The 16,885-nt window shown below is 41.6% G+C and overlaps 1 protein-coding gene across 3 annotated transcripts in view; it reads right to left on the reverse strand.

Moving 5' to 3' along the window:
- The window catches only part of DHX9 (DExH-box helicase 9), a 50,010-nt gene that overhangs the window by 10,799 nt on the left and 22,326 nt on the right, over positions 1-16,885 (reverse strand). For all 3 annotated transcript variants that reach the window (XR_003094446.1, XM_014520724.2, XM_014520725.2), the window contains 12 exons: positions 15,797-15,874; positions 15,233-15,424; positions 13,784-13,925; positions 13,172-13,254; positions 10,493-10,649; positions 9,795-9,895; positions 7,762-7,975; positions 6,396-6,490; positions 6,149-6,222; positions 5,436-5,588; positions 2,487-2,647; positions 621-732 (listed from right to left, as the gene is read on the reverse strand). Coding sequence is in view for 2 of the 3 variants with exons in the window: in XM_014520724.2 (XP_014376210.1) it covers positions 621-732; positions 2,487-2,647; positions 5,436-5,588; positions 6,149-6,222; positions 6,396-6,490; positions 7,762-7,975; positions 9,795-9,895; positions 10,493-10,649; positions 13,172-13,254; positions 13,784-13,925; positions 15,233-15,424; positions 15,797-15,874 (1,562 nt within the window). In the remaining variant the exon portion in view is untranslated. The remainder of the gene's footprint in view (positions 1-620; positions 733-2,486; positions 2,648-5,435; positions 5,589-6,148; positions 6,223-6,395; positions 6,491-7,761; positions 7,976-9,794; positions 9,896-10,492; positions 10,650-13,171; positions 13,255-13,783; positions 13,926-15,232; positions 15,425-15,796; positions 15,875-16,885) is intronic.

Genomic DNA, 16,885 nt, shown 5'->3' on the forward strand with positions numbered 1-16,885 from the left:
GAACAGCAGGGGGAGGGCATGGGACGGATGCAAGTCTCCATCCCCACTCTAACTGCCCCCCCACCCCAGTTATTCATGACAGGCATTTTGCTAGTTGTTCAAATAAATATGGTGCTTTAAATTCCAGTTATTAGAAATTTACAGAGTGAGTGTTCACAACAAGCACTGTCTCTTCCTCTCCCTATCCAATAACAGTACTATTCAACACCTTTGAATAAGCATTGAACCCCTGCACCGACATGATTAAACACAACGTCGATCTCCTTCTGTGTGATGTTCAGGCTCAGGGTTCTTTTAATCTGTCCTAAATACTAACTGTCCACATATCCCCATCTACAGCTCACCCCTTTCTTACTAATATTCAAAGTCCCATTCTCCAACTTCATAAATATTCAGCCTTGGTTGCAACTAGATATTTCCTCTTCATTATATGATAGCTGACTTCCCATACTCAGCAATACTATTTTACTGATGGATTTATTAGTTCATTCATTTTTCTATCCCTCACAATGACATTCACGGCCTTTCCGGATACATGCTTTTTCTGTACAGTACATGCATAAAGATTCAGAAACCTAGGGAAATAACAAAGAACTCATCATTGGGACTGATAAACTTACTAGAAAATGCAGCCCATTATCATCATTTTGCCAAGACGAGGTTCAATTGGGAGTCTTGCCAGGATTCTTCCAAGAGGTGTCAACTCATCGTTGGAATCCAGGGCATCCAGCTCTGAAACAAGACTTCTCTGTCAGCAAAACAGTTCTGGCAATTACACAGTCCAGCCAATTACTAACTAGGTAAGAGATGGAAATGTTTTACATGTATTAGACCTCATCTTCATTCTCACGCCACAGCTTAAATAGCAATTGATATTTCAAAACTGGTTACACAAGGGCAATATAATTTTTTTTAAGACACTTTGTCCCAGCTGAACCAATACTCAGCAAACTGTCACTAATAAAATCAAGTAAGCTCCGATTATTTACTATTTGCTTTACTGACCTGGGAAGCTTATGGTTTTGCTGACTAGCTAAACTATTCAATCATAACATTTAGTGAACTGCATTAGGATAAAAACTATGACTTATACCACTATTATACTTAAAGGTTAGAGCTGACCCACAAAGCAGAAACTTATGCATTCTTTCTATGCATCTATATGATATAAAGATGGCATGAAAATTTTGAAGGTTGAGGGAGAAGGGCATAAATTTTGGTCTTGCTTACTATAAAGTCTCTAGGTTAAGAACCGATGAACAAATTTTGAGAGACTGAAAAGACTAGAAACAGCAAAGCAATGGAGGAAGAACATTAAATAGTTTTGGTTAACAGCCACTGAGCTAAAATGCTTAACTTATATTTTGAAGAAAGGATTTTTATAGATATTCAACATCCCATAATACACTTGCTCTTGAGACTTTCCACAGGTCTTCCAACAAAACTAGACAAAAACACCAATTCTGACATTTCTAAGGATGAAAGCATTCACCCCAAAATTTCCATGCTTTCATAAGCAGCCTAGAAAAGCACTAGCCTTTTACAGTCCCTGTTAAGTCATCAAGACCCACAATTAAGGATACATATATTTATTTTTGCTCTTTTGCATGGATTTCAACACTGTCTCTAACTGAATAACTGTCACAACTTTAGAAAAATAAGAATGACTTTAAAAAGTCTTAGAATGGCAACAGGAAGGCATCTTACTTAATTGCATTACACAAGTGCCCTAAAAGGTTCTTTGGGTAAATCTGTATCTTTTATTACAACAACTCAAATAGTTGGAAAAATTCTTCTTAGCAAGCTTTCAGGTGTAAATACCCTGCGTCAGGCTGAGGAAGCATCTTTCACATATTATCAAACAAACCATCAATTCAAATAATTTGTTTAGACCCTGCTGGGTCCTTAAAGAAACTGGTCTGAAACATCCAAGGGAAAAGGAACCAGGATTCCTTTCCCAAGTCTGTCACAGACTATCCGTATGGCCTGAGGCAGGGTACCTAGCCTCATAACAGCTTGACAAACAGGAAATTGAGACACAGAGGTCGAGCTATTAATGTTTGAAGTGACTACTGAGATCCTGTGATAGAAAGAACTACATATACGCAAAATAACTGTAAAGCCACGAGTCCATGTTATGTCTTTACTTAGTACCAGCCTCCTGAATGTTTTAATGCCCTATATTTTGCCCCCCTCATACATAGCAATCTTATACTGCTAGTTTAAATCAATGGCAAAGTAAAAACAAAAAAGTAAGCCTGAAGCTTGAATCTGAATTTTTCAAAGCCATGACATGCAATTTAGGAATCTGAGTATTTCTTTAGTTACTACCCACACAATGCATTCCAGAACTAAGGGCGTCACCAGACAGAGGTCTTCTGCCCAAGGATACAGGATCTAGACATGCAGAAGACCCTGACACCCCAAATTGTACACATGACAAGTCTGCCTATACAAAAAGCCTTGTGTGCCACTGCTGCAGGTACCTCTGAGGGTGTGCTCTGCTTCAATCACTGCATCTAAAGGTGGTGGTTCAATTGCTTTGGCCAAGAACTGACCAATTCCTCCCAGCCTTAGCAGTTTGATACTCAAAGCAATTTCATGCAGTGGTGTTCGAAACATCTCAGGTGTCATATGAGTTTCAAGTCTGGAAGCAAAAGGTGGAGAGAACATAGCATCACAGTTCTGAACATATTCATAGCCCAACTGCTCCCAAAGATCACCCCATCAAGTGCAACCCACCTCTTTTTGTGAGTATGCTCTCTCAGTCACCTGATCAAGCCACCATCAGTATGTTCCCAAGATGAGCAGTGACTATTTTAAAAAGTACTTCTCTTCAATACTTCCCATCTCTTGCACCTTCTTGCCCCACCCACAACCAACTGCTAAGTGTCATTCTTCAGGACAGGTCAACTCCTTCCAGCCTGTCTCTCTCTCTATATGCTAGCATAGAAGCTGGCAGCATGCTGTTTACTTAATGTCCACAACTTCTGCCACCACCCAACTCGACTTGCTGGTTCCTACTCAAAAAGACAATTGCTTTTGTTGGCAAATGCCCATACATATGCTTCTAAAAGCAAAGAGAAGCTCTTAGGCTTGGTGAAGTGCCCCTCAGTGGTCACAGTTGAGACAAACTCTAGAAATGGGCATCTTTTAAATGGTTAGCATCTAATGGAACCAACACTCCAAAATGAGTATAGTAACATCCATGCTTTCCCAGTGCAAACTCTTTCCTCTTCTAGACACCCGTGAATCTACAGGGTTTTTCTGTCAAACAACCATAACTCCACTGTAGCTGCTTCCCCGAGGAATGGGTGCTTTGTTGAACAGGGGTGGAATACGGAATACAACAGTTATGTAGCCCCCTGCAGTTCGCAGTGCGGGTTTTCTGACTTTTGTCATTAAAAACTGTGGTAGACTGAACAAGTCAAAGTTACAGCTGCTTAGGGGTGTCAGCAAGTGCAGCTAGGAAGAAGAGAGCCTGACAGTACTGAGATGTTCAAAGCTTTTGGTCAGGGAGCAGGTCAAAATGGAAATCTGTCTCTTTTCTACTGATCCTCACCATCATCTCTTCCATGGGACAAAAAGAAGGGTCTGGCATATCACTACAGCAGCTTTTTGATGATTAGGATCTATGCATCTGTGACAGGTCACCGCTCTGGGCCGCCCTTAATGTGGCCCACACACCTGTCTCTGGGGCAGCCGCCTGCCTACTCACCTGCCATGCCTTGATCTTAATTGATTAATTAGTGTTTAATCAGCAGGAGGCTGCCTTTGTCCTGCCCCCTCTGCTAGGGGGCGCTATCTGCGGCTCCATTTCCTCCCCTACACCGCAGTCCACACCTTGCCGATGGAATCGTCATTGTCTCACTTCTCTCGCTATTTTGGCCCCTTCCTGTTCTCCCTGGGCCTTCCTTCTCCGTGCCCACCCTGGGGCTTCCTACTAATGCTGCCCCCCTTCTCTGGGGCTCACGGTGCCCAACTTGGGCTTCCCAATAATGCAGCCCCCTATCTGGGGCTCCCAGTGCCCACACTTGGGCTCCTCAATAATGCTGCCCCCTATCTGAGGCTCACGGTGCCCAACTTGGGCTCCTCAATAATGCTGCCCCCTATCTGAGGCTCACGGTGCCCAACTTCGGCTTCCCAATAACGCGGCCCCCTATCTGGGGCTCCCAGTGCCCACACTTGGGCTTCTTAAAAATGCTGCCCCCTGTCTGGGGCTCGCCGTGCCCAACTTGGGCTTCCTAAAAATGCTGCCCCTCTTCTCTGGGGCTTGCCGTGCCCAACTTGGGCTTTCCAATAATGTTGCCCCCTTTCTGGGGCTCTCCGTGCCCACACTTGGGCTTTCCAATAGTGTTGCCCCCTTTCTGGGGCTCTCTGTGCCCACACTTGGGCTTCTCAATAAGGCGGTCCCCTTTCTGGGGCTCGCCGTGCCCAACTTGGGCTTCCCCAATAGCGCTCCCCTCTCGGGGGCTCGCCACACCTGCACTAGGGCTTCTCAATAGCAGTCCCCTCTCTGAGGCTCACCACACCTGCACGGGGCTTCTCAATAGCACTCCCCTCTTGGGGGCTCGCCACGCCCACACTAGGGCTTCTCAAACGCCCCTCTCTGGGGCTGGGGTCTATGCACCCTGTGTGCTGCGCCCACTGGCGCTGGGGTCCTCACAGTCTGCTGTGAGTCCCCTATGAGGCCTCCTCCAACCCCTAATAGCCTCACCCAAACCACCGGTTTTAACAAACAGCAACAAAGACTTGAGCCTCCTGGCTATAATAACATTGCTCAACTCAAGTAAAGCTATACCTGCGGTTCTCACTGCTTCTCGCATCATTATTCCAGGAGCTCCTGCCTCTCTGGCTCCTGGCAGGGAACTGCCCCTGGCCTCAGCTCCTTGGGTTTATAAAGGGAGCCAGGCCTGGCCCCTTCCAGTCAGATGGCCTTCATTAGTTGCCCTGGCAACCCACAGCTGGACTCCTTAGTCACTGCTAGGGCTCCCTCCCTAGCAGTTTTCCCCTCTTCAGGAACAGGGCACCACCGTGCTCTGTGACAGCATCTTATCCAGTCCCTCCCTAAGTTCCTCTACTCCCTGGATCCCCTGCAGTTTTCCAGTGAGTGAAGCATGGTATGACTTAGCAGAAAGAGTTCTATTAAGCTGACAGGCTACATTCTATGCAGGGGAGTAGGAGATGATCCTGAAGTCATACTTTTAACTCTTTCCTTGAAACACACTGAAGTTGTTTGTTTTCTGAGTTAAAAATAGCAAAGACCCATGACTTCTACACTGAACTCTGTGGATGAGGAAATACAGAATTTCATGGCAATCTTTTATCTCTGCAAGTTTAGGTTAATCTGCTTTCCCAGTCTGGTTTGAAGAAACAGTTTAAAGGTTTCTGAAGTGCTCTAAGACATCCATGTTCCAGAAGCAGCATAGGCTCACCTTTCAAAGCGAGCTCTGCTACACAAATGGAAGCAGAATCCAGCCCGCACACGGCCTGCTCGCCCTTTCCGTTGCTCTAGGTTGGTTTTTGATGCCCAGACTGTGGCATAGTTTGTCATGTTGTTGTGAGCAGTGAACAGTTTCACCTTCTGTCTGTAACAGAAACAATGGAAATTCAAATATTCTATATCTCAAGTACTGCCAAAGCAGTTCTATACTGTATCATTTAATACAACACTTCAATCAGTTAGCTGTCCTTAAAAAGCTGGTGCCCCAACTTCAACAGGAACCACGTTTGCTAAACACTTCTCTCAAAAGATTAGATCTCTCATGCAATTAGGGATTTATTTATAACGTGCTGTGTTTATATGCAGCAAGTCAGAATAAATCAGACCAACAGAAGAACACTTAATTTTTCCATCAGCTATACAAGTGCTTGTAATGCTCTCTCTCAAATGGAAGTTTCCAGTGTGCAGGAAACTCACTAACACCCATATGAACACTACCATCATGGTTTTTGATTGACAAAGGACAGCTTATTGAGCGCCAATATGTTTTTAAGAGCTTTCAACTGTTATAAAAATTGAGATGAGGTACCCAAATTCAAGCAAGGGGACAGGTTCCAAGAACGAAAGGCAGTACTGCATGTTCACAAAATGTACTTTGTAGTCCAAATATGTTATGTAAAACAGAGAGCTGAACATGGAACTTACTTGCATGAATCTATAACATAGACAACATCATTGATGGTAATGCTAGTCTCAGCAATGTTGGTGGATAAAATAACCTGTGGAAACAGAAGTACTTATTGGGATACGTTTATAGTTAGTTACAGGGGGCTATGATGACCTGCCTGATAGTACACATCAGCTTATATGCACAAACATCAGCATTAAATGCACTTCCCAAAAATATAAGATACTGTGACTCCCCTGCTTTGCATGCAGAGGGTAATCTTACCTTGGTCACTCCAGGAGGCACTGGATCAAACACTTTACGCTGTTCCTCTCGAGGAATTTGTGAATGCAATGGCAGAACCCTGTACCGATGGCTTCCTAAAAGAGTATAAGAAGGTTAGCCATAACTGGAAAAGCATACATCCAAGTTTAACTCCTCCTTATCCTTCCATTGCTTCATATGACCAGGCCCTTCTTAATCCAGATCTCAGCCCCCGCCCCCCGCCCCGGCAGACATTACATTTATGGCTCACTTATGACATGATTAACACCTTTAACTGTAACATGCTACATTCAAGCCAATTTATGGCATGATAATGTAGCAAATGAGTCACAAAGATGTTCCACATAATGATAGAACATCTTTCTGTCTGGTTTGCTTCACACTTTAAATGGAACATATTGCATGTCTTGTCCCTCCCAGACTCTGATGTTCAAATAAGCATTGGGATTGGGCATGGATCAGCCCCAGGGTCTGGAACACATTTATCCCTTTCCTGATCAGCATTTTTCCCTGCTCCTCTTGCCTCACCTGATCCCCATAGGTAGGTGAGGGACTGGCACCATGAACTAAAGATCAAGGAGCCTCTCAGTGATGTCAGGCTCATGGAGCCTGGAAAACTTAGGCCACTTTTACATGTGCTCTGGGGGTGAGGGGTGGGGGCAGCACTTTAAATTAGACCAGCTCCAAGAGCTGCTCTAATTAAAGCACCTCGGCCTATTGCGCATCAGCCTCCCCACACTTCAAAATGGTAGCAGGAGTGCTTGAATTAAAGCTTTAGTACAAGCACTCCCACTGCCATTTTGATGTGGAAGGACACTGATACAAGAGATACGGGGGCTGCTGGAGCGTGGTAATTGCCTCTGCACTCAAGTACAGGGACCCTTAGAAATCCCAGCTGCATGCTGCTTTATAAGGGAAGTGGCAACTGCTGCATGTGGAAGTGGCAATTGGTGAGTGAGCTCCCTGATCCCCAGTTGCTGCTTCCATGGGCACCTAGCTCACATCACACACCTGTTCTTTTAAAGGGGCAGAGTGATGTAAGCCTGACAAGGGTACCAGGAACTTCTGAAAAGCAGGGGTACAAGTTGTGAGCCCCCAATCCTCAGCTGTATGTGTGACTTCAAACCGCTTTGCTCTGCAGCTCATGCACAGGCAATCACATAATTGGGATTTGGAGAGTTGTATGCCTCATCCCCAAAATGCCACAATCAGCCACACATGTCTGGTATTGCAGGTTACACAATTTTGGGGAGGGGACATAATTCCTCAAACTCCAACTGCCTTAACATTTGCCAGTAGCCTCAAATTTACACATGCCATAAGTACTTAACAAGAAAAAAAAGCAGAATAAAACAGTTTTCTTTACCAAAATGAGGATTCATTTCCAGATGCTTTTGCATGGTATAGATCAGGTTCCAGCCAGGCAAGAAGACAAGCACAGCTCCTGGAACATTCAGGGTCTCAATGTACTTTAGCAGGGCCTCAATCAGTTCAAAGGGAGTTTCCTTCTCATTCAACTGAGCCATGGAGCGTTTTGTTTCTGGTCCATATTCATCACTGCAGAGAAGGTTGCAGTTGGCCTGCAAGTATTGGACACAAAAAAAGTCAAACATTGTTTATTCGATAACACTCACACTTTGGGGATTAGTGGTAACTCAGGCAAACAGATGAACAGAATTGAATGGACTGACAATGAAACTGTCCCATGCTCACTCATAGATCATAACAGCCCTCATTATGGAGGTAGCCTGGTCTCGTTTCCCAAGTCTTTTTTCTATACAGTACATTCTATTGCAAGAATGAAACTATAACCAAACTAAATTATAATTTAGGAACAGAAAACTCTTTAAAAAATTGAGCCTTAATAAGAAGGATAAGGGTAGTTACTACTGTAAGAGGAAGAAAAATGTCTCTCTTTAAAAATATCAATTACATACTTAGGTAGATCTAGGATGCTGAAAAGGGGGATACAGATGATGAGGTGCATCATCACATAAAAAAATCCTGTATTTTCTCCAGTTAAAAATAAACTAGAAGCTTCTCTACTACACTAGGGGCCTAGGGCTGTATTATTCAGTTTAAGACTGAAGCCAAAATGAATTTAGCTTCATTGGAATGAACTGAAAACAATCCGCAGGGGTGTGAAACAGGAGCTTCAAGAGCAGTTAACAAGCAGCTGCTGAACAAAGGACAGCTTGATTAGTGGAACATCAAGATCACGAAAAGGAAGACTTTGGAAAGGATCAGGAAGATTACAATGTACCAAGAATTCAATTAACTCCCCCAACACTGCCTAACTAGAAATGCTGCAGCCACTGCCAGGCAGTTGGTTTTAAACTTTAGGTGGAATAGGAATCAAAGGAGGGTGCAAGTGCACCCTCCTGGATCTGTCCCTGTTTACATATTAAAATCCCAAATTACTCGTATCTTGTGTATGGGGGGAAAGAAGTCTACCTGAAATCTTGTTAAGCTAAAGAACTTCAGATTCTACACCTGTCTCTAAAAGCCACTGAGGATTTTGTGATTTCACAGCTGCATGTTCCTACTCTTACATAGTTGCTTGTTTCCCCATCACAACAATATAAGGCAAATCTAGACACCAGTTACATAAAAACTACAGAAATTGGTCTCTAATGCACAAGGAAACATGCTAAACAGAACAGAGAAGAGTTCCCCCTCCCTTTAATCTCTTAGTTATAGAGTTCTTAACATCTATTTGCAATGAGAAAAAGCATTAGAGAGAACTGTTTAAGCTGACTTAAGTCTAGGTTTGTGTATACTGTTTGTTTCAAGAGACTACCAGCTCCTGAAGCAGCAAAATGAACACAGATTCTTGATGCAGGTAAGTACAGGCAGTATAAACTGCAACAGAAAGAAAACAGGAACCCATAATTTCAATGAAGGCTTTTCACCTGCTGAGCTCATACTACATCCATTCCTTCTGCAATACAGGTCTTAAGTTTTTTTTTAAAACTCAGAATTAGAACCTCATAAAATAATTGTAAGTATATATCAATTACACAAGCATACACAATATATTTTCAGTTCCATTTCTACATCAACAACAATGAAACTATGAAGGATAACTGGCAAAGTTGCTGAAAAAATATTTTCAAGTACCAATGTTCTACTGAACAATGTAGGATCTATTCTGTTCTTTTGATACTTAGCCATTCTGCCTGTGCCTCTTGTTACTATTGCCAATAAATGCTTGCTAGTTACTATTAGTCATCCATTAGTCCTTATTAAAATGATCCTCCACTTGTAATGCACTCTCCACAATCAGTCAGAATGCCAGAGTGCTGTACAAGTGAGAAAATATGGTTCTGCATGCATTACGCTAGTACTTGTTACAGCTAGTGTTTGTATAGTATACTCATGTAAGCAAGTCCATCGTACATCATCTTCCTCACCACCTTCTTCATCCTTGTCCTTCTTTTTCTTATCCTTTGATGGAGGAATAAACTGAGTCATCTGAATACAATCCTCCAGAAAATACTCTGCAAAAACAGACCATCAGTACACAGAACTATTACATATGGTGATATTAAAGGAATGCATCATTCTATCACAGCCCTTCAGCGCCCCTTCCAAGAGATAACATTGTTAAATAAAGCAGGTTTCTACCTCAGTTTGAAGTGAGTATTGGTGAGAGATGCCTGTCTAGCAGAGCTGGAAACTTTAGTCCTTCATTTATCCAAAGAACATGTTAAGTATGAGCAGTGGCCTTCCAGTCTTTCCCACACTTGTTCAACTAACGTACCTCATCTCAGACTTACAGGCCCATTCAAATTCTTCACACACAGTTCTATACTGATTCATTTAAAGCAACTTTCAAGTCAGTGAGTGTCTGCATTATGTAAAAGCAACCTGTTTTGAACCATTCTACAACAGTTTAACCTGTCAGGGGACCAACAGAAAGAATACAACAGAATTTTTTGTTAGGACTGTCCCTCTTCATTGCCAAAAACAGCATGACTACATCTCAGTAATATATTCCATTTCACTCCAACTATTCTTTTATCTCCTCTAGACTGCATAATATTCACAAAGAAACTAGTATAACTACTGACATACATGCTCAACAAGTGGTTTACCTTGAACTGGATATGTTCTGCCAAAGACCTCAATGATAGGACACTTAAAGAAGTATTCACAGAACATGCTGGTATCAATGGTGGCAGACATGAGGATGACTCTGATTTCAGGATATGCCTGAACTACATCCCTTAGGACGACCAGGAGGAAGTCAGTCTGTATAGAAAGAAAATAAGAGTATTAACCCAAGAACACAGAAAGTTTCTTAGAGAAATCACATCTTCCAGGGTGATCAGAAAAGGTTAGAAACCTGCACAATCAATGAGAGAAATAGTTATGTAATATACCATCCACAGAAACTTCCCTTAGCTTCAAAAAATAAATTAGTAGGATTGGGGAATTATACTCCCTAGCCATTTCTGGATTCCCATACTCCTTAAGAGAGTTTTGACATCCATGTGAACAAGCCCAGAACAGCACCCAATAATCCTTTGCTGTTATACCTTAGTATGCAGCTTGTAAACACACAGAGGCATTCTTGGGAATCAAGGAAGGTTCAAAGAGCCAACCCCCCAAAATCTATTAGTTTGAGTATTTAATGTAAGTAAAGTTTAATAGCAAATTTAATATTGAAATACAGACAAGGCATAAATGACCAAACAGTACAGATAAGGCAAACCAAGCAAATGATAACATGTGCATTCACCTACAGAAATAACAGTCTTTTTCTATTTGAAAGAAATTAGTCTAAAATTCTCTAAATCCTACAAAATCTCCAAACAGTGGTCAGCCTGTTAGGGAAAAGTACTTCTTACCTAGGTTTCAAAAGCAAAGTTCTAGAAGCACTAACTTTAGTTCACCTGCTATTTAGCAAGAACTGTAGTTCAAGACTTGAAAAGCAAAAATTCCAAGGTGGACCTGGATTTTCATACTCTATTAATCTGGCCCAATTTCAAAAGATTTCTAATAATGTTCTCAAATACAGAAATGCTATCAATGGGTTACATTCTAATTAATATTAAAAATGCCTATTTTTATCTCCTATTTAAACTACTGTATTTACTCGATTCTAAAACAAGGTTTTCTTCCCCATTTAACACAGGGAAAAATCATCTTAAAATCATGTACAAGTGTGGTGGCAGGACAGGTAGGTGCTGTGGCTCAGGGCTGGGACCACAGCCACACCTACTGCCTCCGCCTCTCCCCATGCCACCTCTGTACTCCACTATCTCCCCCCAGCAGCCTCTTTTCCCCATTCTCCCTCCCAACCCCCAACACAGCCTCTGCTCCCCTGCCTGCCCATCTCCCTTCTGCCCCATACCCTTGCGCAGGCTCTGTCCGTGCTGCAGCTTGGGGCAGAGGACAGCCCCAGCCCAGCCATGCAGCAGCAAGGCTGCTATAGGGCTGGGGCCGTGCTCAGTGCCCAAGGCTAGAAGGGGATGGAGCCTGCCAGCAGGAAGTTGGGAGGAAGAGGGACAAAGGGGGAAGAACAGAGGCAGAAGTGACAGGAGGGCAGATGCAAGCTGCTTGACTGTCCCATACTACCTGCCCCCGCCACGCAGCAGTGGGAGGGATGAATTAAATACGACTCTCCAATAATTAGACTCTATACAAAGAAAATTATAACACATTTATAAATTTTCTGTGTACAGAATTTAAAGAGGGGGAGGGAGGGTAGTCCTAAATTCAGGGTCATCTTAGATTTGAGTAAATATGGTATACCTTGTTCTAAACCACATTAAGAAAAAGTGACAGCCAAAATGCATTCAGCTTCCAATGTCAATTCTCTGTAGCAATTGTTTATAATTGTCACAAAGATTCAGGGAATATTATCTGATAAGATTAAGTTGTGACTGATACTTTGCAAACATTAAAAATTTACTGTTGCAAACCTGATAGCTCAATTTACTGAAGAGCTCATTCTTTTGCATTCTTGTACACCTCCAATCCTGACTAAAAAGATTTTATGAAGAACAAAAACTAAAAAGCATGCCAAGACCTGGCCTACATACAAAACAGTTGTCCTACTGCCTCAGCTGGTAGAAGATAGAGGCTAGAAACACCCACTGTAATTCCCTTCCAAGGGATTCATAGTAAAACTATGGCTCTGAACTGTGACAAAATGGCCTTCAGTAGCATGGCAAGATGTACTGCTTTCTGTAGCTCTGTGGTTTGACAAATGGATTAACACAGATTAAGGACTCTCTATTTTTTAAATTGTATCTCTTACAATGTTTCCTTATGTTCCAACTAGCTGCAGACCCTGAAACTGAAGGTGCAAAACAATTACAGAAACATTAACTTGATAATCATGGTTTAAATACTTGCATATTAAGTAGCATAACACAGTAGGTAAGAAAATGGAGACAGGAGACAAAATTCACTTTTCCCAATGGTTCGTTCCCCACTTGAACTTTAATCCCTATCAAAGGTATACAATCACTTTATATACTTGTACTGTGTTGCTCTATTTGCTAAAGAGGATCTTCAAAAGCCTAATAAATGAAGTAGCACTGGAAGATCTCTTGAAGCTCTATTTTTTCTGAGAAAGACCCATGCTAGGAGAAATATTTCTAAAGATATTGTTAGAGAATAAGATACCAAACCTGATCTATGCAATTAGTACAATGTACAATTCCCTTTCATGTACTAAAACACAAAAGAACACAAAACTGTAAATAAGCACAATAACGCTGACAAGGGTAGCAGGCAAGCAAAGCTCCAGCTCTGCAACTCACATTAATGTCTCTCTCATGGATCTCATCCACAATAACATGGCTAATTCCACGGATCCCAGCCTCCAGCTTTCTCAGGAGGACACCTTAATAGAAAGGGTAAGAGTCAAAAGCAAAGTTGGATGGTAGTTCAAATAGTTATAATAAAATTTAGTTAAGTAATGGCAACATGAGTTTAATGCCAATACACAAAAGGCACATTTTGCAACCCCATAAATCCCGTGCTTTCACTTATGTGATGGGCAGGGAGCATAAACATTATAATTAGGAGGCAACTCTCATCACTTCCTTGTCCCTCTTCTCCAGGTGCAAGTGAAAACCCCTCATTTCACCTAGAAGTAATGCTATTGCTATGATATCCGAGTTGTATTCATCATTCATTTGCTATTTTCAATGAGCCTCATCGTGACCAAACTAAACCAGCACATTTTAATTTCCATAATAGAAAAGTTTGCTAACAAGCTAAACAGACCAAACAAAACTTATTGTATATATTCCGATTCTTTCAGAGAACCATTGATTTGATACTCTTTTCTGTCTTCTGGTAGTGCTGTGATCTCTATATTGTTATTCAATAACGTCCGTATCTGAACAACAAAGCAATATAGAACGGACCTACAGTGCAGAACATCACACTGGCATGGGGCCGGGGAAGCACGGATTCAAATCGCACACTGTATCCACAGCTTTGCCCAGGTTCTTCTCCTCTCTCAAAGGACACACGCTCTGCCACAGAAACTGCACTGATCCTCCTGGGCTGCAGGGTGAAACATGTTTTCCAAATGAGGATGAAACTTGTATAAATTTATCAATACAAGCATGTAATGGTTACATTGGAAAAGTTAAATGTGGCCTATGACCTACCCCTAGCCTTTAGCATTGCCGGGCAGTCATTTCTGTAGATAGGAATGCTCTTGGAGAAAAGCTAAAGAGTAAAATACTAAAATTGAGATTTTTAAAAAGATCATTTTAATACTCATGAAAATAGAGAACCAGGAGTAGGGGCTTGTGCCTTGAATAATTTTAGAAGCCTCTACAGCTCTATCAACACACCTCAAAACCCTTCTTCTACCCTAGGCCTGTACATAACTTAAGGAAATTCTGCTGTGCAGTGCAAGCAAATGAAATAAAAATCACTAACAGTTTTTACTGAACTGAAATCAACAGACAAACCTCACACTGCAACTACTGCAGAAAACAAAAGGCATTTATACATGTACCTTTGTCTGCTCTGACAGGCCGGAAATCCAGCGCATTGGAGCAGACTCAGTTAATCAAATCTGAGAAGCATGCAAGCTGACACACCCAGTGCTGTGTCGCATGCATTTATATAAATGGTGAAATGTGTGTCAGTGCACAGAAAATGGTGGCAGTACATGTTTGAACTAAACACTTTTGATGCGTTTTGGTTCAAAAGTGCACCACTACTATTTTGCCAGCACTGACACACATTTTGCCATTTATACAAATGCATGTGCCACAGCGCTGGGTGCTTTTAAAAGTGCCCAATACTGCAGCATACAAATGTGTACAAAGGCCCAAACAGTAGAAGGAACAGAAAAAATAAGATCCAAAGCGCAAATGAACCATTTCAGAAGGGAGCGGGGGACGGAAATCACAAGGGCCTGGTGTCCATTTCTACATGTTGCCATTTCCCTCCTCTCTAGGTGCATTGAATCCCTCTCCTTCATATAGCCAGTACATCTCACCTACCCACAGATTATCTATCAACTGGGGCATTCCATTACTGTGTATCCAAAAGAACAAGTTTACGTGCAAATGCATGGCATACTGGGTTTTTTTCATATAATTTTCATGAAACCATATCATAAACCCACTGTAAGACAAATCATTCTTCATATACACACACAGCAAATGCTGTTATCATATATATAGCAGAAGAGTACTCCTGACATCTACAGTTGACAAGAGAGCAAATATTTTCCAAGATGTGTAACAGTTCAATTTCTCCAGTCTTCAATGAGCTGTTCTAATTATAGCATGTCTTAATGGGCTGTATCTCCCACCATGAACCCAAGTAGTTTTAACACATATATTCCTCACCTGTGTCACTACAATGTTACATTCTGCAGCTATGTCATTTCTGAGGTGATCATCCAAAATGTACTGGGGAACTTGAGTGGTTTTGCCACAACCAGTGGCACCACGAATGATGACAACAGAATTGTGATAAACCGCATCCAGAATTTCTCGCTCAAACTTCTTCACAGGCAGTGTTTCCCGGTCTTTTAAGATCTGGAAGTGACAGCACATTTCCAGTAATTTTCAATAATACAAACATTCTGCTCAATATCTACTTGTCTCAACCTCATTTTTGTACAACCTGTACTTTGTGTATTCTGCATGCCTTAAATGATTTATACATGCAACAAACCTACAACAAACAACTTTTACACAAACATACTAAAATCACCATTCCTGCATTCACTTGCACAAGCACTTATTGTCCATTTCTACTTGAAACTCATAATACACTGCATCAAGAATAGTATATCATACCCTGAAAGAGTATCATCTCTGGGTTCTGGAGGGTGGGGGGGAAAGCCACCTAGAGCAAGAAAGCCTTCTAGAAGACTATCACCATGCCTAATAATTAACAAATCTTACCTTGTGTAATTCTTGATCCTGATCCAGGCGGTACAAAAAATCATTTTTCAAGTCCATGCTTATCTGCTCTGGGGTAGCCTGGAAAGTAAACAAATGGGTAATGGACTCACTGTAGAGACTGCTATTCAAATTGCTCACAACTCTAAGACACAAATAACCATACTAATACAATAATTCCAGAAGAAACCAGATCTTCACCATCTAGCTCCTCAAAAAGAGCAACACAATTGAACTATCCTACAATTTCTTTATTCATTCATGCCAGCATGTTGGAGTTAAATGGTCCATCCCAAAGTAGTTTTTCTAAAAGAACTGTCTGAGGTCTAGGAGACAAAACACACTGCACACCCTTCTTGGATGAGAAACAGACTCCATATGGTAGTACTCAAGAGGTATGTCTCTGTGTTGGACAGTATAAGGGAGTGCTATCATAAAAACCAAACCAAACCACACACAACTCAAAGCCACATATAGAAAAGTGACATGCTTCTCTTTGCATAAGCATGTCCAAGAATGACCTTAGGTAAGCACTGAAAAGCAGCTACATAACATTTTTCAGCACACATCAGTGCAAAGCACAAGTAGATGGGGAGTACGTTTTCCTGGTGCCTCCCCCACTCCCAGCATATCCAACATACATGTCTCGAGGAACTAACTGCCTACTGACATAAATATACATAGCCACAGCCCAGGGATGAATTCTTCTGTATAAAAAGGGACGGAAGAAAACGATGAGTTACTGAAGTTGGTAATCCATTTGAAAAAAAACAAAAACAAAGTTTACCTCTCAGCTTTGTAGTAAGGGATCACTTAATTAGAGCGAAAAGGAAATTGCACAACACATCTCTAGCAAGATTTGCAAATTAAAGTTTTCTATATGACAGGTAAACTGAATCTACAGTGTCAGTCACAACCTTGATTATTAGGCGTGTACTGATAACGATTTTCTTGGCTGCTACCAATAGCCAATTATTAACCAACCATATTGGCCGATATTGATCCAGTAAGAAATATTTAGTAATAATGCAAAGCACTTTAAACTACTGACATCAATAGAATTATTTTTTGTTTGTTTTACACAGGCACATA

This window comes from Alligator sinensis, unplaced genomic scaffold, assembly GCF_000455745.1.
Source record: "Alligator sinensis unplaced genomic scaffold, ASM45574v1 scaffold471_2, whole genome shotgun sequence".
Lineage (NCBI taxonomy): Eukaryota > Metazoa > Chordata > Crocodylia > Alligatoridae > Alligator > Alligator sinensis.